Raw genomic sequence first — 25096 nt, forward strand, 5'->3', positions numbered from 1 at the left:
TTGAAAGTTAAATTAAAAAGGGGGGGGGGGGGGGGGGGGGATGATGGGGAGGTGGAGAATTTCTACAGTCTTTCCCCTGAAAGTTCAGATAATGTCAAAAAAATGAAGATTGGTACAAGGAAATTCTTAATATGAAAATGATGAGAATGTGGCTTTTTTAATTGTTAATTTAAAGACCAGTAATTAGTAAATCTGTTACTCTGACAAACATGACAAAGAGTTGAATTAGTTTATTTAAAAGGCAAAAGCACAAAGCTGTAAAAATGCATGCTTTCATTTACGTGTATGTGGTTTATACTGGTTTAAATGTGGTAAAGTTCAAAGTACCCTTTGTGATCAAGCTAAAAATTATCAAGTTATCTATCACACTTCAGAGAGATTTGACAAGTAATTATTTTTAATTAGTCTACAGCAACTTTGCAAGAGTTGGAAAAAATAAGTGTGAGGCTGCAGTGAGCTAACCGAGGTGAAGATCAATGACAACAGCAGTTATCAGAAAAGTTTCTGTCTTGGCTGACCATGCTAGTCAAAGATTAGCTTGTCCAAGGTTGGTTATGAAACTGTTGACTTTTTCAAATACCGGGTGTATTTTGAGCAACAGCAAAGTAACAGTTAGAGCTCTGAACTGTAGAGACCTTTCCTTAATATTTTTGTTCTGGGCTTCTCTGCTTTTCTGCCTACCTACGTATTTATACTACGGACATAACAGTAATAACTTGAAGCATGTAGAGAACACTGTACTAATCAAATTCTCATACCAACTTTTATGTATATCGCAATAAGTGTATGTATTTCAACCTGGATCTATTGTTTTGCTGAGTGATCTGTACCAGCACAAGATCAAATTGCTTGGAGGACAATGCATTTCCAGTGCAAAGAATATAGAGAATCCTCGGGATGTTGTGATGAAAGAAATGAACATTTCATCATTCACAAGGCAACTTGGCATTTCTAGGACAACCTCGTTAATTCTGAGAGTGCAGTCTTAATTTTTCAGAAGCCTCTTTTTGGCATTGAAATCCTTGCTGTAGTCCAACATAACTACACAGTTCACAAAGCAATAACTCATGTTTCTGTTACTGTATAGATTTAAAGATGTATTCTATTTCACCAATTAATCATTAGCTCCAGGGATTCTCCTCTGTTTAAAAACAACAAATGAATCATTCAACATTACCCACGTTCCGTTTTATTATAATATTTTTGCATACAGCTGTATTTAGCTAGCTATTTCATCTGAACCATGCTATTGTAGTGAGTTTCCTATTTCATATAATACAGTATCTACTATGATTAGTTTACATGTTCAACTAGATTTTTGATTTTGAAGGGCTATTCTAGATTTTTAATAAATTCAGATTTTTGCAAGGTAGGTGAAACATGCTGACTTTCAAATTGCTTTGTCCTTGCTTCCTGTAGAGTACTGCTGAAGTTCTATTGGGAGAGCCTAAGATTTTAAAGAGTCATTGTTCCAGACTAAGGGAGTGTTTTCAGTGTGGGAAGTCTAGATTTCTTTCACTTTGCTAGCTCTGTGTTCTCATAGTGCATTTTTAAGAACCTATATCAATTCAGTTTTCTTCAGCTCATGTCTAAACACTTCTTTGTTCTCTTCTATCAAGCTTTGAAGTTCAGCAAAATCTTGGTGTGCCTATATGATCACATAATTCCATTTTTATCTTAAGTAATGTGGTATTATAAGCATATAATGAGCTTTTCAGGAAACCACGGAAAGTCAGATTAAACATTATTTTGTTACATACATAGGGTTTATATTATGTAATGTCTCTGTAAATGTTTTTACATATAGTTCATTTCATGACATTCATCCCACATAGTTATCAAATGGCATTAAGCCTTGCCTATGAAGAAACATGCCAGTTGCTGAAGGAATGTAGTGTATCTCATGCCAAAGGAACAGCAACCATCTCTGAGGCAGCTCTGTGCCCACCTCATGAGACAAGGAAAAGCACCTACATCAATCATAGCCCAGGGGCATGCTGGCCACTCACAAGATACCTTTTAACAAAGAAATTGTCACCCAAGCCTTGGTGAAGCATCTTTGACCAGCATACTTAAATAGTGCAAGGAAACTCTTTACAAGAACTGGAAAAGGGATGGCAGTGATTAACTGGTTGCGTTTGGCCTTTACCACAGAGAAGGTATTGCATTAGGGAAGAACCTAGAGCCTTGAAGAAATCCCACTGGGAACAAAACAGCATCCCAGGGAGAAGAGCACAGTATGACAGGCTTTGTCCTTTTGTTGTCCACGAGGATTAGCTGCCAGCCAGCTCCATGTCAGCAACACCGGGCTGAAGAAAGGAATGCTTCCCTCCAGCATGTTTCCACCAGCTGTGCTCCTTCAGGGAAGAAATGGTGTACTGCAAACACTTCCCAGTTTACATGATACAGAAGCAGCATCACAGTTGTGTATCCTTACAGAGCTGTCTTTCACAGCTGTTGCCACAGCCCAGCATCTGCCACTGAGAAACTTCTCTGATCTTCAGCTTGCTTTCTGTCTCCTTGAGAGACAGCTCAAGTTTGATAGCCCAAGGCCATCAAACAACCTCAGAGGAGATGACAGGGTAGTGCCTAATTACCCCATGATCACTGGGACAGGGGGTTCAGTGTTTGCTGACAACATCCCTAGTTATTTGTGTGCTTGTGGGGCAGAGGATTATTTCAAATCCTGCAGTATCTCTTAAATTGGCATGGCTTGTTGGTGGTAGCTCCACATCTAATGACTCTGCTAGTTCCACATCTAACCTCAGCGTTTCCCCAGTCTCATTCCTGTTGATGTTTTTATAAGCTCTAGAGAAAAATAAATAGCACATCAGACTATAAAGAACACTTTTTCTAGATAGTTTATTCTGAAAAACAAACAAACAAAATAAAACCACAGTAACATATAAACGAATTGATAAAATATTTTCAGAAAAAATGTGTTTACATATGCATATATTACATACACAACATGTGCACACTACATCTGTTTGTGTGTTTGTATTAAACACGTGTACACATATATTTGTCTAAGTATGAAAAACAAATAAGATGTTTCTCTTCTCCTTGTACAGTATGATGATTACTGGAACGATAAAGGTTCAGAGGTAGTTAGAATGAAGCTAAGATGCAGAAAAGAGGTTTATAGGCTCAGCTGGAATACCACCTCTTCCAGAAAATGATTTCCCAACTGAGACTCTAAGGTAAAAGCACGTTTTGTGGAGCTCTTAATATGTTCACTATCTCCACAAGAGGGCAGTACGTCCCGTGTTTTTTTCTAAGGTTTTGCTAGCATACTGTAATTTTCAAATAGCTATAGAGAGCTGTAACTGGTAAGGACAAAAAACAAGCACTACAAACACTCGAAGTCCTAGTTTGAAGTACAAGGAGTGCTTAATATAACTGTGTGCCTCTGTGTGTGTGTATGTGCATATAGGGGTAATCTGACACAAAGTTAATGTCAATAGCTCCAGTGACATCTGGAAAGTTAATGCATAAACGAGATTGGAACTATAAAGGTGCATCATAAAGATATTAATAGGTGCTAAGATATGTTTGCAACAGGGATTAAGGCCCCTTCAACAGATTTGCATGACTGTAAGAACAGGAGTAATTCCACTCTGGGAGTCAAATACCTGTATTGAATATGAAAAATTAAAGTGTATGTTAACAAAATCTAGACTAAATACTGTTAAGTTGAAGTGTTTATTTTTGTCTTTTCTCTTCTTTATCTAATCATATTTATCAATTAAAGAAAAGTCTGCTCCACTGTATCTTATTTTTTACTCCTTTAAAGGCTTGATTTTGGCAGCAGTACGTAGAAACAGTTGCCTTGTTACAAAAGTTCAGGTACGTTGTTGACATTTTAGGTAAAAGCGTACAGTGATTTTCATTATTCACTAGAGAACAGTAATACTAGGTGGTAAGAAACAGATGCATTCTGCATGCATATACTATAGAAAGCAGCGTGAAATAGGGAAAGGAAAAATGTCAGCCTGTGGGCAATAAGTAGGAGCTGAGAAAATCGGCGTTGCACTGCGGAAACTTTTTGAAGAAAAGGCCATTGCACCTCCCTAGAGAGTTTCGAATTGAGAAGGTTGTATAGAGTCTTTGTAGAGGTAAACAGTGGGAAGAGGTTTCCAGTAACTTAACTCATATATTTGCCCGTGTTTTGTGAATCCATCCAGGTTTGACAAGGTGAGGGAGGGAGACCTGCATTCTATTTAAGTATTTGCTAAGGTCCCTGGGAGTATTATTTCCCAGCACATGAGCCTGCCTACACAGCTTTCTATCAGATGAACAATCTCCCATTAGAAGCATGAAGTTGGCAGAATTAGAAGAAAACTGTCAAGAAGCAGACGGTAACGGGCCTGGAATACCAACATTGCTTTTGTGGTGGAGTTCAATGGTAATGTGGAAGTCTACTAACATCTACATGTGTGAATGCAGTCAACAGCCAACGCAGCTATCACAGAAACTTAGGAATCAGAGCAGACAGTCGACTTGAATGCTGCCAAGCACTAAGACACCTACAGTAACACTTAATATATAGTTTTGATCAGATGAGTTTCACCTTTCATGCCTGGCAAGCCCACATTTCCAGAGACCTGCATTTCTCTGTGAGACGTTTACTCTGTATCTAGGCAGTGGTTTATTTACCTGTTAATCACATTCCTTTCCTTACAGCAAGAATCTGGGGTGCTGCTGATGATTCCAGCTTTCACACTGAAAGGGCTCAATGTTTCTAAAATGAAATTGCCTGTTTTTGAAGAAAACTATTTACAGACATTCTCTAACTGTGGATGGTTTCCTGCAGACACCAACTTTCTGCAGCTTTTTCCAAACTGTCACTTACTGTATTTCTTCCCCCAGCTTCCACAGAGGTTACTTCTTCAGCCCCATCCTATCTCCAGCTTGAACCTGTTTATGCCTCCCTGAAGTTTGTTGCTCTTTCTCCTTTGACAAAGCCTTTAAGATAAACAGAGGTGGAGTCAAACCTTGGAGTTAAATTCAATTTGAAGTACTCAACAAAACACTTTCCTATTTTTTCTGGTAGCTCACCTATGTTCCAGCAACAGCAGTTAAGGATATGAAGATACTGGGAAAAGCTTAGCCCTGGTAATTCCCAGCAGGACAACATACACACTTTACTTTCTGTATCCACATAATGGTATACCAGAGCCAGGTTATGTGGACACTGATGCAGGAACTGGGGACACAAAACCATCACAGTTACAGTCCTGAAAATTTCCACAGAAGAAAAAGCTTCCTGAAAAAGAAAAAGACTGTCTGCAGGTCATCATGGTGAGTCAAGATAGTCAAGCAGGTGGCTGAGGTATTTATTTATGCCAAAATCGCAAACGGTATTCTGGCTGACAGCACTGAACTTCTGTAAGAAGCCTGAGAGCCTCTTCATTTGATAACATATCTCCAGCTGTTTAGAGTTAAAGATTAAAGAATAAAAGTCATAAGACTTGCAAGCAAATCATGAAAGACTGAGAGTTAAATAGGAGTCCAGACTTCAGACAGTTTTTTTTTTCTCAAATGAAGAAAGAAAGCTTTTAAAAACAATTTCAGCAGAGCATTATCCTCTACTTTATTATGTTCTCCATAATTATACTTTCTAGGTTTGACAAGAGAACACATATGCAAATATTTAACCCAGAATGATTGCAGTCCAGAAAAATGTATCAAGATGAATAGCATGACTGAAATTTTGTTCTCACTGACTCCTTTTAATCCTATGAACTGCGGCATAATTGAGGAAAAACAGTACACAATTTATTCTAATAATGAGTTCCTCATTTTTTTTCAGGATGGATTTAATTACTAGAATACAGTAACCAAAGTTTATGTCCTGATCATTCTTGTGAGAGTCATCATATATTAGAATTTTCATTCTGGGCCCTTAAAAATCTACAATATTAACTACATCTATAAAATTTTTAACTCCTAAAAACTTGCAATGTTTTACTTGCTTTCTTTGCACTGTCACTGAGCTAATGCTTCGAATTATATACTATGATGTATAGTGGTCACTACCAAGCATATCATTTTTTGTGCAGAGCTGTGACTGAATTTACCAGTGTTCATCATTTCATGCTTACCAACTCTGAATTTCACCCTCAAGTGTTCATGCTGTCATACATACCTTTGGGCATGTAGCATATACCTTAAACATCACTCTATAGAAGCCCTACTCTGGTGGGCAGTGATGTAGACCTCATGTTATTTCAAATACTTTGAACTGAGAAAAGAGACAAAAAATTACCAGGTGAATTCGAGACAATCTCTGGCCCTCTTTCATTTATCAGCATAGACACACCCACACAGATCCTGAACCCCAAATGAAGCACAGTCAGTCTAGGGAAGGTTTCTATCAGGGTTTCATGTCCTGAGTGTCCCTTTAGCCCTGATCATCTCTAGAGGCCTGACCCATTCTGCCCTGGGACCAGGATCCCACATCAGCCCTGGGGGTTCCCCCACCTGCCCAGGCCCCACATCACGCCGGGGCCACCAGCCCCTGCCCCAGTGAGGCCACAGCAGGGCTGGGCCCCAGCTCCCCACAGCCAGGCCTGGCCATGGCCCTTGCTCAGCGGGGTCCACCCTGCAGGCCCATGTCCCAACCTCGTCTTGGCCTGTCCCTGTCCCCAGGGAAGTGCTTGGGGCTTGGGGTCGGGGCTGCCCTAGTGAAATTAGAATATATCTAGAGAGAGACAAAATAGCAATGGAAAATTGATTAATTTTATATTATAACTTGATCTCCCTGTCCTGTTTTAAGTTGGGAAGTAGCTCACACATGACAGGTGCAAACAAATCTTAAATCCTTTCCTTTTTATGTTTTCTTTATTTTTATGTACAAAAGTCAAAGGAAACTCATAGGTTAAATTGTTACACAAATAAAATATATATGTATAAAAAAACAACCACCGCCGCCACCACCAACAACAAAAACAGAACAGAAGCCTGTACATTCGTGTCTTCTTCTCAGTAAAATTGCTACCACAGAGGCAATCAAGTAAGCATGTCATACAGAACCCACATTTCCCAAACTGAAGGCAGTGTAGACAATCACTTTTTGATAACCTCTCAAACGGCAGCCTCCATTTATGTGTATGTTTATATATATATATATATATATATATATATATATAAATGCATTTAAGCTCACATCCACTGAACAAGGAGGGTAGCAGTCTTGTGACCTCATGGTGTCCCATGAGGACATGTTTCAAGTGTTGAAGAACAGTTAATTGGGCTACTTTTAAAAAGAATTTATTCGCCTCCTCTCTTAAAACACTCCTCCAAAACTTCACAGTATACACCATCAGACTCAAAACATATCTGTAAGAAGCACTCAAAGATTATATTCCTTTCTCAAGGGACAATCCACGAATTGGAATTTTGCCTCATCTGAGCTAATTTGAGACTAGCTTATAAAACGGTGCAAAGAATAGGACATCCCTTCTATTCCTTTTTAGGCACCATTGAAAAAGGAATGAAGTGCTATGGAGAGCTGTGTGAGGCTGGAGAGAAAATTTTCAGTCAGTTGTGAGCATCTTTTCTCTGTTGCAAAAGGAGCAATTCAGTATTTTTCAAAATATAGTTGCTGATGTCCAAAGTGCAAAATCTCTGCTTTTTCAGCTCTGTTTAATGTCAGTTTCAGTTGAAGCATGTTTCAGCACATTTCAGGATGCACAGAGTGCTTGAAGATTAGGTTCAAAATAAAACAGAATGAAAATTTGCATTAAAGCTCAGGGAAGTAACAAAGAAGAATATTTGCAGAAGGAAAAACAAAACAAAACAAAACAAAACAAAACAAAACAAACAAACAAACAAAAAAAAAACAAACAAAAAAACGAGGGTGAGAGAAGGGGATTTTAGTATAACCTCCAAAACAGTTTCTGACACCATAAAATGCTACAAACAGTTTTGGTAGTTAGAAGGAGTTCTGTAAAAGTAGATGGAATGGGGATTTGAACAGCCAGGCAAAGCAATGCACTGCTTAATTAATGCACAGGTTTGCAAAACTAACTGTTAAACTAAAAACAAAAACAACAACAAAAAAACTGTTAATAAAAAAACCTAACCGTTAAACTAATCAACTAACTGAATTTCCACTTGATGGATATGGGACAACTCAGGAAAATGCCAGCCTGTGATTTTTTTCAGACAGTGTAAGTAAACAGAGGCATATATCCAAACTACTGAAATTTATGTAATGCTTTATGTAATGTACTGTGGTATATTTTGTATGTCTTTTTATTAATATTATTTCTTTCTTTGGAGGGGTAGAACAGGCAACTGTGTAGGGCATGTTCAAAGAAAATGGCACTGAATGCCCTGGAGTTGGACACTGAAGTCCCAAGCAAGCAAGCAGTATTTTTTTTGTTTGTTTGTTTTGGTTGGTTGGTTGGTTGGTTGGTTGGTTTTTGCTTTAAACACATAAAGTTATCCTTTTTCCTTTTACGTCCTCCTCTGTCCTGGATCTTGTCTATCAAGGAAGCGGTAATTTCTTATCTCACCTTCACCTCCACACTCATGCTCTTCCTACCCAAGCTGTCAGCTCACATTTCCTGCCAGAAGCTCAGATCCTGGTGCAAGCAGATATTTGAGGATGGTCTAGAGCTGACATGGAAGCTTGGAGCCCCTGACTTGCACAGGCTTCTCTCTTCCAGAATCTGTGAGGTGATTTGTAGCTCCAAGCCCATTTCATTGCACTTGGCACACAGGCAGTAATGCAGCATAGCCTCCATGAGGCTTGATGGGAAAGTTTTGATGGGCTACTTGTGGCTAAAGCTGACCTGATGGGCTGAAAATGTGCAGATCACTTAAAGCTAATGCTATGAAACACACAAAACACCTCAGATGGCTTTTGAAAGGTAGCACTAGGCCCACGCACTTTTAACCTGCACCAATAACTGATGGTACTTTAGCAGAGGGTAGGTTGTACAGATATCTCACAATTGATTTTGTGGGTATCCAACCTCTACAGTGATGAAATTCATGGTGAAATAGTGGTGGAAAAATGGGTTCAAATCATGTCATAAAAGAAGAAAAAAAAAAGAAAAAGAAAAAAAAAAAAAAGCCAAATAGGTAGCAGGAGCCATGGGTGATGTCTTTTACCTATCTGCAGGAGCTCAGAAATCAGTACAGCTGGCAGCCACTGATCAAGGGAGGTGAAATGTGGTGTCTGAACCAACCATCCACAAAAAGAAAGCCTCCAGCTCACCATTAGATGAAGAGGCAACGTAGCAAAAGGAAACAAATAGCTTCATCTTGCTTGTGAGGGGAAGCTTGTCTGGCTCTGCCAGGTGGGTTTCGGGGTTCTTTACTGTACTGAGAGCCAAAGGTAGATAAAAAGCTGAAAATACAATAGGAAAAACTTTGTCTTTCTCTGTCCCCAGGATGTATTCTGTAGCAGTTGTCTTTCCAAGTACCCAGGCAGTTGCTGAGATGTGAGAAGAAAAACATCACACAGTATATGCAAACAAGGATATTTCCGAGAGAAATCCCAAGCACAGGACTGCACTATCAGCCTGATTATATTTACAGCCTCTTTCCAGGATACTTGGTACATCTCCCACTATCAAGCCTTGCTTTCATTTTCTTTTGCTTTCTGTTTGCCTGTTTGAAAGAAGTACATTTCTGATACCTGACCATCAGGGCAGGTTTTCAGACGGCTTCTGCAGACACAGAATCACTGTGGTCAAATTTTCATATATCCTGAAGAAGGTCTGATTAATAATCCACAGCAGTACCATAAGGAAGATACGTATATCCTCACACTATGTAAAGCTAAGTTGTCTGCTGAGGGGGTGGTGCTTCCACATACAGTCTATGGTGATTTGGTGAAAATGACTTGCTGATACCAATCTAACACCAGAAGCATTATTACTGTAGTAGGTCAATGTGGGAAGCCTGCTTTCTTAAACCAATTTCTGCCCACTATCCTGATAAATTAATACCTTCAGGAAATGAAAATTTAACCCACACAGCAGCTGAAGTGGTCTCAAACACTGTTAGTTCTAGGTAAAACTAGCTTAGAACTAGAAAGAAATGCTAAATTTTCTTTCATAGCATGATATATTTTGCATTATAAAACTGAAATAAATAATATCACTCAATCTAACCTTTACAAAGGTTAGTGTGGTTTGTTTCAGATAAACGGGTGAGTGTTGCGGTGAATTCACAGTGGCTATGCATTATGCATTGATGGTAAAATGGCAAGCTATGTTTACTCATTTATAGAAATGCAACTGAACAGTAAAGCAACATATTAAAAAAAAAATCAACAACCAACCCACCCCCCCAAAAAAAAAAACAAAACAAAAACAAAAAACAGCACATTGCTTAGAAAAATAATTCCCCTTCCCAAAATCCCATTTCAATGTATGCTATAACTCATATACAGTAATATTTCACATTCACTGATGATTTCAAGCATTGGGTAACACTGAGATTATAAAACTTGAAAGTAATTCTTGTTCTAAACTTATCCCTTGTACTAATTCCAGGCCAACCCTTAATTATCTACACTGGTTTTGCCTCAGGGACTTTTTGAATAAACTCAGTTCCTTTTGTGCTTCCACTTGTTGTCAGAAAATAGTCACTTACTCAAGTAGCATGCACAATATTCATATGGTTTGACTTCTGTCACTAGAGCATGTTACTTTGAGGGCAGACATTCAAAAAGAAATATTTTCTGCCTCTACTCATGGAACTCACAGGTGTCTTTCTGCTGGGGAAAGAAAAGCCACATTAGTGGCTCTAGTCTAAGGCTAGAAAACACTTTCCTGCCTTTGCAAATAGACCGTTGCTCCCTCTAACCCATCCATAGGTCCACTTGACATCGACCTGGCTGACATGGTCCTGCCAGAAAATAAGCTTTCCCTTCTGGTTTCCAAGCTGTCACTGAGCGGTACTTTAGGGCGAAACACTTGCATCAATTTCTGGTAAAATTCTTTAGAGGCAAAGTAGTAAATGAAGGGATCTATGCAGTTGTTGAGGCAACTGAGGCACAAGGTGAGCTTGTAGGCAGGGTACAAACTCCTCTTGTAAAACAGGCGGACGATCATATGCGCAAGTAGGATAAAGTTATTGGGGGCGAAGCAAGTGACAAACACCGAAAGGACTATAATCGCCAGGTATATGGATCTAGTCTTCTGCCTGTTACCGTATCTGTTTGATGTCTGAATAAGCTTCCGAATGATGCCGATGTAGCATCCAACTGTTACAATGAAAGGGATCAGGAAGAGCACAACAAATAGTGTGAGGAGAAAGGCCACCCAGGCTGCGAAGTTGGGCAGCATATCCCACTTGAGAACGTCAAAACAGGTTATAATCCCCAGTTCTTTCACTTCATAAGTCAGATCTGTGCTTTCCAGTGGATAGAAAGCTAGTAGCAAGAAAAGCCACATTATCATACAGGCACCGAAGGCATATCTTTTTCTTCTCCACTTGACCAACTTCATGGGATATACCACACCCATGTACCGCTCAATGCTGATGCAGGTCATGGTCAGTATGGAAGAATACATGTTGGAGTAGAACATCACAGTCACAAGGCTGCAAAGAGTCTTGCCAAAGATCCAGTGATTGCTCTGGATGTGATAAGATATTTGGAAGGGAAAGCAGAAGGCCAGCATGAGATCTGTGATGCTCAGGTTGATCATGAAGATAACAGAAGGCGTTTTGGGTTTGATATGTAAGCAGAGCACCCAAAGGGAGAACAAGTTGCCAGGGATACTGATGATAGCCACCAGTGTATACACCACTGGGAGGGTGACGGAAATAGCTCTGTTCTGGAGCATTGCAAGTGTTTCATTGTCCAGGTGGGATCCGTTTTCAACCATTATTCATAAGGTGGCTGTTGATCTCTGTAAGCCAGCTGGATCATATCATGAACTCTTGGCTTCAATACCTAGAGAGCAAAAGTCAAGAGAGAGAAAAGCAATGTGTTAAAACAAATTACAAACATGCTTCTTATGCAACCTGATCTACTGGGAGGTGTCCCCCCTGCCCATTGCAGAGGGTTGGAACTGGATGGTCTTTAAGGGCCCTTCCAACTGAAACCACTCTATAGTTCTATCATTCTATATTAATTTAATAAGAAAAAGGCCTGTGTAGTTTGACATTTTTTTTCTGAATGAATTGAATCAATTAAAAAGTTCTCCTGACAAATTTCTCCTCCCTCCAAATTATTTGTAGTTTTACCTCTCTCATTTCTTTCTAGCTTTGAACGGCTACTTTTTCCCTACTGAGAAGCTTTCTGATATTTTTTGCAGACTAAACATTATCATACCTTATTGTTTTGTTATTGTGACACACAGAATATCACATCGCAAATTGAAATGAAATTGACGTCTGCATGAGAACACCAAGCTGTAAGTTTCCCAAGAGCTAAACACATCTTATCTACTCCGGATGCCAAGACCTTGCTCTCTTGTAATATAGAATATTTTCTGATTTCTTTTTGTCCAACTAAACAAAGATCCATTCCAAGTAAATGCTGTTTTTATTTGTTTGCTTGTTTGTTGTTGTTTGTTTGTTTGTTTGTTTTGTTTTGTTTTTTAGTTTGAAACTGCTTATAGGAGTCACCTATAATTCTGCAAAATGAGTTTCAGTTTTGCAGTTTGCAAAACAAAACCGTGCTTTCACTGTCTGGCCTATATAAACCTTTCCTGGCAGACACAGTCTTTTATGGTTTAGCTTATTTATTTTACAAAATGTAGCAGCATTTAGCAGATGCAAACAGGAACTCATGCCTCAAAGTACTACATGCATGTGGGAATGCAATTTAACAAAAGTAGAGGATCAAAAAAAGCAAAGAAGTGGCAATGAATGATGTGAAAGGAAGATAATCAATTATCAGTAAATTCTGTGAAGAGCGGGACTATGGACCTGAAAAAGATTCCAGGCCAAGCCAGCTGGTAACTTTGGGCACATCTATGCTGATTAATAAAGAGGGCCAGAGAATGAGTACAAGCACACAGTATTACTTGTGGACTCTGATCATCTCCACTGTTTCATCTCTCCAAGAAACACTTGCCGCAAGAGAAGCCAGTTTCTATAAACATAGGCACGAGTCATTCGGTGTCATTTAACCTCAGATCCAGTTAAATAAGACCTTTAATTTAACTGTAGTCATAGCCAGAGAGCAGTGTAGCAGATCTTCCCCTCAGAGAGGTGATCAGTCTTCAGTCCTCATATCTCAACTGTCTGGCAACTACCATTCTGACAAAAGCTTGGCTTTCTGACAGAAGTTCTTATCAAATGACTTTCACAAAATAACTGTTGATGATTCTTGAGACCTGGCAAAGATGATGGCTGCAGTGCAGGAAAAAAATATTCAACCCTTAAAATAAACTAAGTGCAGATCCAAAGAATAAAATAAAATAAAATAAAAATAGCAGCTATAGCAGTAAGAAGCTTGGTGTAGGCTTACTTCTGTTATTTCTTGATTTCATCAGTAAGAAATAGTACTTCAAATGTTAGTTAAAAATACTCAGAAATAGAGTCAGCATCAAGCAGGGAATGTTTACTAATGTTGACAGTCTTTCAGGGGGTTTCTATCTGAGCTATTGGAAACACAGAAAAAGGCACAGGAAAGTAGGAACAGCAAAGATGTCAGAGACGTGTTCTGAATGTATCATGCACATGGCACAGAACAAACATGTTCTGAGTAATAAGCACATCACATGATCACAACTACAAAAAAAAACTCTGAGCCAAATCCATTCCAGATGAAATTCTGTCCTTGTTGGAATGATATCAAGAATGAAACTAACTCTTCCAGGGGAACTTGGAAGGGCACTTAACTGACAGTAAGCTCTTGAAAAAAGGTAATGCTGTCTATTTTAACTCTTCTATCTGTGACTTACCATAATAAACATCTACTCGTGCACCCATTATTGCCTCAAAAATCTGTTTCAAGTGACACTTATTTGTGCCTAGTAACCCTGCATTTCCCAGAACAAAGGTTTTATGTATACCAAAGTAACTACAGAGCTTTAATAACAGGCCTTTGCAAGAGAAAGATATTTGCTCTCAGGGACTGAGAGATCTCATCTGTAGATGCTATTCCTACAGCTACTCTGTACTTGGGAGGTGGGAGTATGGGTGAAAACCTCCATTAAATCTATCACACTAGGCATAAAGCTGTTCAATATCTCTTACACTGAGTTTTATGTTAGGGCTAATCACAAAGGTATTTTCTGAAAGCAGCTTCTGAATTTGCTTTTTCAGATAGCACATGCTGATAATAAATATGCAAAACAGTGTCGGGATTTGTGGCCTGCCTAAAGGTAGATTTTACATGTTTGTGGAGCAAAACTGTCAGTAAAACACAAGTGCCTCCCACATTTAAGCACCTTTTCAACAGGGCGCCTGGATTGTAAAGTTCTGGGCTTTGTGTTTAGATGCCGACAAAAGCTCTCCAAATAGGGTGGGTCCTCTTGGCATGGTTTTTGGTAAGGAAGATGTCCTTCACAAGGAGAGAATAGCTCCCTAGTGTCTTCTGCAGGGGAGGAGGGAGCATGCAGAGCACACAAGACTTGCAAGTTCACAACCTGTTTCACATCATATAGATCATCACTCTATCTTTGCCTTTCCTTTTGCCAAATCTTTCTGGGGCTCTATTGCTGAATTCCTTGCTCATTAAAGCCTGGGCCAGCAGAATTTTCTGCACTGTCACACTTACTTTTGATATTTTGCCTTTTAAATGGCCAGATTAAGCTGCTGGACTCACAACATAGCATTTCAACATTCTTCATCTCTCCCATTATTGTTTTTATTTGGGTTTAGTTAGCACTGTACTTATGTTTCTATCTCGTTCAGGGTACTTTTAAGTCCTTCCTCCACCGCAACCACAGCATCTGTCTATCACTTGTGGTTTTAGTTGAAAATGTCATAAATAAAGTGAGAAAGTATTTTTTATAAGCATTAGAATTAGGTTCCCTCTACATTTGTGAGTTGCTTTCTTGCAATTTCAGGCCTACAACACAATTCAAATCTGTGGACCTTGCATGATTCACTGCAAAATAAAGTTTCCTGTAGAGTAATTTTAAAATATCAACCTTCAGCTATGATTTCATAAACTGTAAAAATACACTGTTATATAAATATCCCTGTAATAAAGACATTTTTTTGCTTTTATTTTAGTAACAGCCAGATCTGAACTATGACAAATGAACATATAGGTAGACTGAAAGAAAAACTCAGTAAGGATTCTTCAAGTGAGAAAGTCCAGTCTTATTGCCATTTACATTAGTCAGAGAGACTTTGACAGCGAGAGAGAAATGTTAAGTTTTTCTGCTTGCCTCATTTCTAGAACATTTAGTAAGCAGATTTATTTCAGTTCAATAATAGGTATTAAGAACACCTGCATCTTCTGGAGCAAACCTCACTAAATCCAGGGAGGATTTTTTTGCTCTTCTTCATACCCTCTCACTCATGGCACTCTACACAGAAAGCTCACTTGGAACTTCAGTAACACCAGTTTTTTTCTGAGCTATAACCATAAGCAAAGGTGACAGCTGCTTAGCGCCTCTTTTGACAGGGATGGTGATTCCTTTCCCTTTAGTGGACAAAACTTGGTGATTAAAACAGTAAAAGGTGTACTGAAATAGAAAGATTAAAAAAGCGGAAGATGACCGTCTCACTTCTTTGTCATGGAAGAGTAACAACAGAAATGTGTCAACCTTTTTTTAGGAGACTACTAGATAAAACTGATATATTTCCTTTCTCACATCTATTCTTTTCCTGTTGTCAATGTGAAGTGCACCTGTGAACAAGAATTAAAAGTCTGTGATTTGACTGAAACACAGAAATACCATTTTATAAAAAGTTTGTGAATTGAGATGGAAAAATAAATTTCAAAACATTCATTGCAACAGAAAGCATTCCAAAACCTTTTCTGTTTCATTATTTTGGTTCTCTGTCTGTTAAAGCTCTATTGTCTATAATAAAGTCTAATTTCCTGAATCCTTTGATATCTTTGCACTTTTAGAAAGACACTATTCCAGCTGAAGAATGTAGGACAGCATAATTCAGACTACAGAAACACAAACAAACAAACATCAAATGCTGAACTCAATTGCAAATATATTCAGAATGAAATAAAATGAAAACAGAGGTTTTATTCTAAGCACTTAAGAAAGCCATATTGGCTGTTTTTAATTAAAGCAAACATGACTAAGGAATGTATTTTATTTTATATCAAGATAATATATTTTTAGAAAAAAAAAAAAGCTGATTTTTTTTTCCTTGCTCTTCTTATGACTTATAAAGCTGAAATGAGAGCTAAAGGGGTAGGACAGTTTATTTCTCACAAAATTTACCTAAAGCTGGTGAAAACTTTGGAATCCTCTATGTGCAATATTCCTTCTGGGGATTCTGCCTTTCATGAACTGTCTGAATTGCTGGTCAGATGACAGAATATTAGACCAGTGTAGAAAACAAACACTTAATTTCCTTTATACACTGCGTATGAAGAGAAGAACAAGCAAGGAAGGCAAAGGGATAACATGAGAAAAATGACGAACACTTTGATATTTAGATAGAGAAAAGTGTTTTAATATGAGAACAAGAAGAAGTTCCCTTTTTAACACATCTCAGATCTTGCTCCCCAGGCGTTACTGATGTGATTCAGAGAAACACTTATTTCTGTAAATGTTCATGTTCCCCCAGCCGAGGAATGTCAATAAGTGCATCGCTGACTGTGCACTCCCTACGTTGAGGGTGGGCTTTGCTGAAAGAGGCCAAAGGTTCTGTTTGGTTGTTCTTTCTAACCCTTTCAATAAACTTTTGTGGAAATTTTAACTTTTAGTGTTACATCTCTACAAGCTGAGGGTTTCCTTCACCCAGTCAAGATCTGAACATAAGTCTTCTAAGAAACTTCTCTTAATTGTGCCTTCCCTTCCCTGTTCTTTTTGCTGAGTTCTTTTTTTTTCTTTTTTTTTTTTTTCTTTGTTTCAGTTGTTTTGTTCAGAGCATCATTCTCACAATCACCAAATGTTGCTGAGTCTGTAGCTATGTTATCACAATGGCATTACTTCACATTAATCTTTCACGTATCTTCTTTTAAAAATGAATACTTTCAGGAAATGAGCACCTTTGTGCACTTGTGTGTGCAAGCACTGATCTGTATTTCTGAGCAAACAAAGCTGAAAACATCCAACTAGTTGCAATATTCCCTACCTATGTCATTTAGTTTAAGACAAACAAAACTTCATATTTTTCACTAAAGATTATTCAGATAAAGTACATAAGAAAACCGTATCTATGCCTTCACTGAAAAAGACGACTTATTTTTACACTGAAAGGGTGACTTCAGAATCTCTACATCGATATTAAAACAAAACAAAACAAAACAAAACAAAACAAAAAACACCTCTTCCAGAGACAACCTTTAGTCTTTTTTTAAGTGCATTTGGTCAAAGCAAGCCCTATGGTGGTTATAGTTCTGACCTCAAATAGTTAGGGCAAGGTAAAACATGAGTGTCTTCTCTCCACAAGTATTTCACATTGAGAGGTGAAAATCCCTCTATTTTTCAAGTGAAAAAAAAATGTAGAAAAGTTACCAGGTTTACTTTACTGGAGAAATATGTGCCTGTAGAGCTTGTTAAATGTATCAATCTAGGTAAAAGCAGCTTTATTCAAAACTGAAGAAAAGTAGTCCTATAATTTCTGCCTATTAGAGAGTGCTAGCATAAAATATGTATGTTCATCTTTCCTATAGACACAGACTTTGTAAGTTTATTTTTATTTAAGGCTGATATTTTAATATAACTGTCTTATATTAGCAACGACAGACCCTTATAAGGATTCAACACAACAGTTAAGGAATTCATTCCTACAGGACTCACACTCCTCTGTGGTCACAGTCCACGTGCATGCTCTTATTACCCAACAGCACACAGCAACTCGCTTCTTGGTGAAATAGTGCTACCTTGCACTTATCATGGAGCAAAAGCATGCATGCAAGCAGTTACTGAAAAATTGCTGATGCCTGTCAGGGAACTTAACGTCATTAGACTCCACTTTTTGTCAGATGGCTACCCAGGGTACATGGCGACGGACAACCAGCTTGCAAAACATCCCACTCTGATGGATGTCCCTGTAGCACAGAGTTATCCTGTGCCATAGGGCCCTCCTGCAGGTAGCTTGCCCCTAAAATATTGTTAAGTAATACTGAGGTAGGACAAAATGGTGATATTTTTATAAACTTTGACCACAAAAACTACCAAATAAAATCTAAATTTAAATAGTACATGAACTGATTTCCTTTATAACTTTGCATCTTTTAAATATTGCCTATGTCCAGGATTGACAGACAATAGATTCCAGTCTGCAGTTACTTCACATAGTGGTTTTGAAAGTCAGAGGAAAAAACACAGTCGACCTTTCCCCTTTTGACCTCAAATGCCAGGAAAAGAACCAAAGCTTAATGGCAGAAGCCATTTGTGATAAACAATATGACAGGTTTCCAGGGGATCCTTCAGTCTTCTGAAAACTCTATGGTCTTATATTGAATCTGTGTGGTATGATTGGCATTTTACAGTAAATAAATATTCTACTAATTCTACTACTACTAATTCTACTATTCTACTAATTCTACTAATATATATATATATTCTGTTTGAAATAAGTACTTTCTATCTTTTCATCTCTCTCTTCTGTGAAACTCTTATTGAATGTTTCCTCTCCTGTTCAGTCCACAAAGGAATTGAGGTAGAGCTGTATGCATGTTTCTGAAGATTATCTTTACAGATTAAAACACACACACACACTGAAAAAAAAAAAAAAAATCAACCTCCATACATTGCTTTTTCTTGCAGTTGTATTAGGGATATGAGAGCCTGTAGCTGTTGATTGATTTAACATACACTGGAGTATATAACCAGATCATTCAACCATGTTTTGCAGGTGTAGCTGAAAGGGTAATTTGGCATGGTATCTGGGACATGTATTTTTAGAACAAAGAATTAATGTAAGGTATTGTGTTAGAACTTAGAGATTATCTTGTTAGTGATGAATCAAAATTCTTAGCTAAGCATCCACACTACCTCCACACAGGCCTTCTTCCACTAGCTGGGCTCAGTGTATACAAAACATGGTTTTGCCTCCTAGATAAATACAGAGGCACATCCCAGAAAGCCACATTAGGATCCCTAACAACTGTTAACTCTAAATGCAGGCTGAACCATTGTTCCTCTTGCTAAGATCTATATGAACATCCCAACTCTCTTCCCAGAGAGAAGCATTAAGCAGCAGGATTTGAGTGTAGCTGGCATCTTGCTTCCCTGGTCCTTGCTACAGCTGTGGAGAAGCATCTGTAGAAATCTCAGGGTCTATTTTAGGGTGAGTTGGGAAGTCTAAATGCCACTGACTATACTGGGTGGATCTCCAGTGACTGTAGCAGGCTCATATGTAGTCACTTTCCGTGTAAATGCAGATGGTTGAATCTGAATCCAACTCATTTTGAATATCCTGTTGATTCAGTTCCTGGTTTACTGGAGGTCTTTAATTGCCTGGATTCTGTCAAAGTCTAAATTAGTTCCTTAGAACATAATTGTCCCATTTTACACATGGATCACTCAGCGGCCACTTTAAAATGACCTGGCCAGCTTCTATGTGAAAAATTAAGTGGTACGGAATAGGACCTAATGCATGATTTTATCCATCTTTTTACACCTGTGTTTCAAAAGCTACAGTCAGCTTTATGCAAGCATATCTGTGTGTGTTTTTGTTTGTTTGTTTGTTTGTTTTAAATTGTTGTTGTTGTTTTGTTTTGTTTTGTTTTTGTGTAGCAAAGATGCCACAGCTGGGACTCAAGAGAAAAAATATTTTGTCTTCTGCTGCTTCTCACTGCTATAATTGCTCAGCACAGGTTGTTTGGGCTTTATGGACAGCTCACCTGCAAGACTGACTGCTTTACTCTCCCCAAACGTTGCCTTCTGCAATGTACTGATGGTGAACTCCTGACAGACTGGGCATTCTCCTGGTTCACGCTTGAGTTAGAAGTGGTTACCACATCAGGACCAGTGGAAACAGTCTTGGCTGAAAAATGCATGACACGAGGGCCTCTGTAGAAACTAAACTGACATGCACTTGTCTGTTTTGTCTCAAGTGTGATTCTCTGCTCTTGAGTGGGCAAGAAGATCTAGTTCTACAGAAAGAATAAGTGTCACTTCCTATCAAACCATGACTTACCAAAAGGCTTTGATACAAAAACTAGGCTGTTGGAAGCTCTTTTGTTGGAACCACTCTTAATTGTATCTGCTAATTCCTCCAGACCCCTTGTCAATACCACTGAAAATAGGTGCTCACGTGTATTCCAGCAGGAGAGGTGTGTCTGGGCTGCTGAAGGGCCAGGAAGCAGTGATGTGTGCAGTCCAAAGCGTGGAGGAACCTGGAGATTTCATAATTCTTTAGCACTTTGGGCAATGCTTTTTTGCCTTGCCTGAAGGGAGCAGTGGTTGGGGCTCACCTCCAAAAGAGTTTCTGCACTGCCACAACTCTTTCCTTTGCACAGTTTCTCTTACTGCTCATTGTCACAACTCAGAGTGCGAGCCCCGAATCATCTCTGTACTACTGGGCTATATCACTGTGTTTCTTCTGAGTGATGTTTAGTCACCCATGACCTTACAAATGGTTGCAATTCTCTGCTGCAGAAAGATTCATTGCTTTTTGCAGCTTTGCCATCAGCAGTCAGTAGTATTAAATCTATTATCATGAGCCACCCTGGATGGTTCTGCTTCTCAGTTATGGTCATATCATGCGAGGAGCGATTTAGGGCACTCGCATGACTACTACGGAGCCCCGAACAGGATTCATTCATCTTGGGAAGTCCTGAAAGTCTTGTATCCATGCAACTCCCATCACAGTCTGAGGCAGCTTTGTGTGCACAGCACCTCAGGGCTCTTTGCTTAGTGGGGAGAAGCCAGCTCACCCTGCTCATGCAAACTCACTGCGTTCATTCACACTCTGAAAGAACTGAAAGCTGGCTTCTCTGCAAAAGCTCGCGGCTTATACTGATAACTGCAACTGTGCTGCTTGCGGCTGGCACAGGACAAAGTACAAATTTGTATGTTCCTGAATAGCACTGAGCAGATATACCCAAAAGGCACTGTGCACAGGTAACTGGAATCCCAGAATCAGCTAACTACAGGAGCCCATAGACTGCATGACCTACTTTTAAAAGCAACATTATATGTGCACACAAAGGAAAAAGACATGGCCAACAGCAGGTGTTTTTTTTTTTTGCTCGTTTGTTGTTTGTTTTTTTTTTTTTTTTCCTGACTTCACACTTTTTTTCTGACTTCTTAATTTGATACCAGTTAGAGGTAAGACTGGTAATGTACAAGAATTGAAGATCATAAAATGAGGGGAAAAAAATAGAAAGATTTCTAACAAAAGCTCCTCTTCTTGCTCATTTTCTTTGTAACTACTTATGCTATCACACTAACACACAGAGGCATGACAGGAATAGCACCCTGAAACCACATCTGCTATTGTTTCATTCTTCTGAAAGTCCTCGAATGCAGGTGAGACCGTAGGTTCAGGTCTTTTCAGCTGCAAGTGTCCTTCTGTTCAGTCTTTGTTCTCCTCAGAATGCCACTGCATTTAGGTAATTTAAATGCATAAATAAAGAAAAAATTGGATTCTGCCCTTGTCTAACATAGCCTTCCTGCACTGAGAAGTATATAAGTAGTTTAAGTAGTATACTTATACTTGTACACTAGTATATAAGTTTTAATCAAGATATATGCCAGCATGTAATTATACATAAGTTTTAGATGAAATAATCACACGCAGGAGTCAGAGTCAAACATTATGCTCTGTAGATAATTTGGGGGGGGGAGTGTGAGTGTGACTAGTCTGTGCTCTTATTAGCAGACAATACATTGAAAGAGCTTGCTATTGGCTTTACTTGAGTTCCCTTTTACCACTAGCAATATGCCGAGATATCTGGACCATAGTTGTCATATGAATCATTGCCCAAATTTTGCAATGTTGAGAGAAAATAATGAGGATGAAGATATTCTGCTTTGAAGGTTGTTATTTATTGACCAGTGTATTAAAAATTGTTGTCTTAACAGTAGTTTTTATGACTCTGGCATTTAGCTCTGACTTGATAGAGTTAATTCTGGGTACTCAATTTGTAAACAGGCAGTCCGTATCTCAAAATCTCTTCTGCTATTCAACTGTAATCTGCTCCTTAAGGCCATGGTCAAGAACACACATTCTTGCAGTGTAAGTGAAGGTGTGAATCCTTATCACAGCAGCTACTCAATGTATTTGACCGTAGTCATAGAGGCACAGGAGCTTGCCTACCCTTCTGCAGTGAAGCATTGTGGAACAGCTCCAGCTTACCATGTGAGAAGACATATTCCGTATGATACCATAGTCCATACTATATCACAGCCAATGTACTTGGTTGTATGCCCTATTTATGCCCTGCTTTGTCTCTGCCATGACTTGTCTGCTTGCCCACACACTTAAGGTAAATAAACCCAGCAGAGATCTTTTATATGCTGACCACAAGCAAGTATCACATGTCAGTGTGGGGTGAGACCAGCCTTGGTGCGATTCTGATAAAGGAAGGGCCTCAGAACAGGGTACACCAGCAAAGTAAAGGAGAGGTGGGAAGCTGTTATGAGGACTAGTATTCTTATTTGTCCATATTATAAAATATATATTATGCACGTAATATTATTATGATAACATATGGTAATATATGTAATATTATATATTAGATATCATTTATATGAGATAGGAGATAAATATCTATTTCTACAGGTACCACAAACTGAAATATCTATTAATCCCATAATCAACACCCCAAGTGCAAGAATTTTAGCTTGCGTTACTGATACATCATATACATAGATACACACTATTATATATCATACATGATATATTGTACAGTAATAGGTAATAATGTATGCTATTATGTTCTCATTTCATTGTACATCTACAATTGATAACAGTCTTTTGTTTTTAGTATTATTTTCAGAACTACAGTTGAAATTTCAGCTATTTGGATACTAAGCTCTAAAATGATAAATCTTTAAATGAAATGAAAGCAATCATACAGTGAAAACTGTGCTGGAGATGAAGACACACAAACTCATAGGATATCTAACAATAAAACTCCAAGGTAGTTTTGAAGACTAGTACAATTGCAATCTGCTTAGACACTAATAAGAGTAGAGCAGTAGGAGATAGTGCTTTGGAGGCAAAATATGGGTTGTTAGGACCCCTAGAGACCTCTAAGTGACATGCTTTGAAATATCATCGCATTCCAGAAGTGACAATGTATGACTGGAAACTGATGCATAGGAAACTGATATGAATGTACTAAGAGTAAAGGAAAACTTTGACACAGATGGGTCCTACACAGGAAAACATTGTTCAACATAAACCAAAACAGGCAAGGCTAAAAGTTAAGGTTACAGTTTTTAAACTGAAGACTAAAGAAAGCCAACTGGCACAGAGAAGCATATGGTGAAGAAAAGACAGGAAAAGATATTAATAAAACCCAGGAAGGAACCAGACAAACAACTTCTACAACGTTTGAAGCAGATCACGTAAAACAGCCAGAACAAACCCAAAATACTTGTGTCTTTACAGGTATGCAACAAGTGTGAAAATACTGAGGGTGATTGCTCCATCTTACAGCTGGGAATCTGTCCTCATTCAGCCATCTGAGAAGTCTGATGAATGAAGGTAGCCGCTGGAAATTGTGTGGCCACAATTTCCACAGTGTGTGGACACACACTGACACAGCACTGCCAGAGTAGGTCATGCCTTTGAAGGATTGGTGCAATTGTATTACAGGAAGCTGTGTGTCACATCCAACAAACAATTCAGCTGCATCAACAAATGATACGGAGTTTAACGGAGTGAAATAGCTAAATAGGAAGGCTATAGCTTCAGGACTACACCATCAATCACATAACGAGGATGGTAAATGTGGCAGCAATGTGCTTAGGAGAGAAAGAAGACTGTGAGCTCAAAAAACATGGAAATAGCAAAACCCTTCAGTTGCCCCTGAATGGACTGGGCAAGTGCACAGAGGCGTGATCCCCATGTGCAGGCACCAGCAGTGGGGAGCTCCTCCCCAGAGGAGGTCAGCAGCTAGTGATTAAGGCTTCTTTCTGTCCTCCTGAGCCCCCTTAGCATCAGGAGCCCTGACCTGGGGTCTCCTGCATCCTCATCAAGATGCTCCTGTGTGCCTGGGGCCACCCCTGGCATGGAGGTCACCTGTCCAGGACTGGCCTGTGCCACACTACGAGGCCTTCTCCTCAGGGAAATGGCACACAACCTGCCTGATCACAACAGCCCAGCGCCCGAGCCAGCTGCTGTTGCTCTGTGCTTGGGAATCCCTGGGGAGAAGTTATCTAGCACAACCGAAACCTGCACCAGCTGGAGCTGTCATGCATTAGCAGTGCAGAGCCACGTTCCAGTGACCAAATTTTTTTCCGTTTGATTTAATATAAAAATACAGCTTGCTGTCCCCAGAGAAATGCAGAATGCATGGAAATATCTGACAATAAATGAGACTTGGTAGAATAAAACTGCAAGCTTGAAACCTGGACTCTCGTGAGGGCTTCCCTATCGAAAGGTTTTCGTTCCCTTTTTCACTTTGTTGTAGAGGCATGGGGCTCGAAAGAGAATTTCCACTAGGAGCTCCTACACTGCTTGGTCCCTGGTGCTTTGGCAGTGGCTGCACCCTGTTCACAGCCCTCTTCTCAGCAGTTCCTTCTTTTCTGAAACCCCAAGAATGCCCTCTACGTCATGGGAGCAGAGACAGGACCATGCTCTCAAAACCCAGCCCACCCTCCTTCTGCCGCAAATGCATTCAGGAACACCAGCACCACCAACTTCCTCACTTGTCTTTCTGAGAGAATTGGAAGTCATTTAATTTTTTCTATGGCTTCGTTCCCAGCTCTGTTTCAGGACCATGGCTCATGGGAAGCTCATGGGACATGGGACTGTCCCAGGGTTTTCCCAAAGAGCTGCCCAGCCCTGCTGAAATTACTGAGGTCTGTGGCAGAGTTTCTGCACAAGTCTCCGTGTCGCAGCAGGC

At 39.2% G+C, this 25096-nt stretch overlaps 1 protein-coding gene across 3 annotated transcripts in view; it reads right to left on the reverse strand.

Annotated features, from left to right (window-relative positions):
* Positions 1 to 2843: 2843 nt before the first annotated feature.
* The window catches only part of P2RY8 (P2Y receptor family member 8), a 39576-nt gene continuing 17323 nt past the window's right edge, over positions 2844 to 25096 (reverse strand). For 2 of the 3 annotated variants that reach the window (XM_068681913.1, XM_068681918.1), the window contains one exon: positions 6731 to 11923. In XM_068681913.1, the coding sequence (XP_068538014.1) occupies positions 10782 to 11855 (1074 nt within the window). In that variant the 5' untranslated portion in view covers positions 11856 to 11923 and the 3' untranslated portion in view covers positions 6731 to 10781. Of the gene's footprint in view, positions 6248 to 6730; positions 11924 to 25096 lie in introns of those variants that run through there. The other variant, XR_011096514.1, reaches the window with a different exon arrangement.

Source organism: Anas acuta, chromosome 1 (assembly GCF_963932015.1).
Source record: "Anas acuta chromosome 1, bAnaAcu1.1, whole genome shotgun sequence".
NCBI lineage: Eukaryota > Metazoa > Chordata > Aves > Anseriformes > Anatidae > Anas > Anas acuta.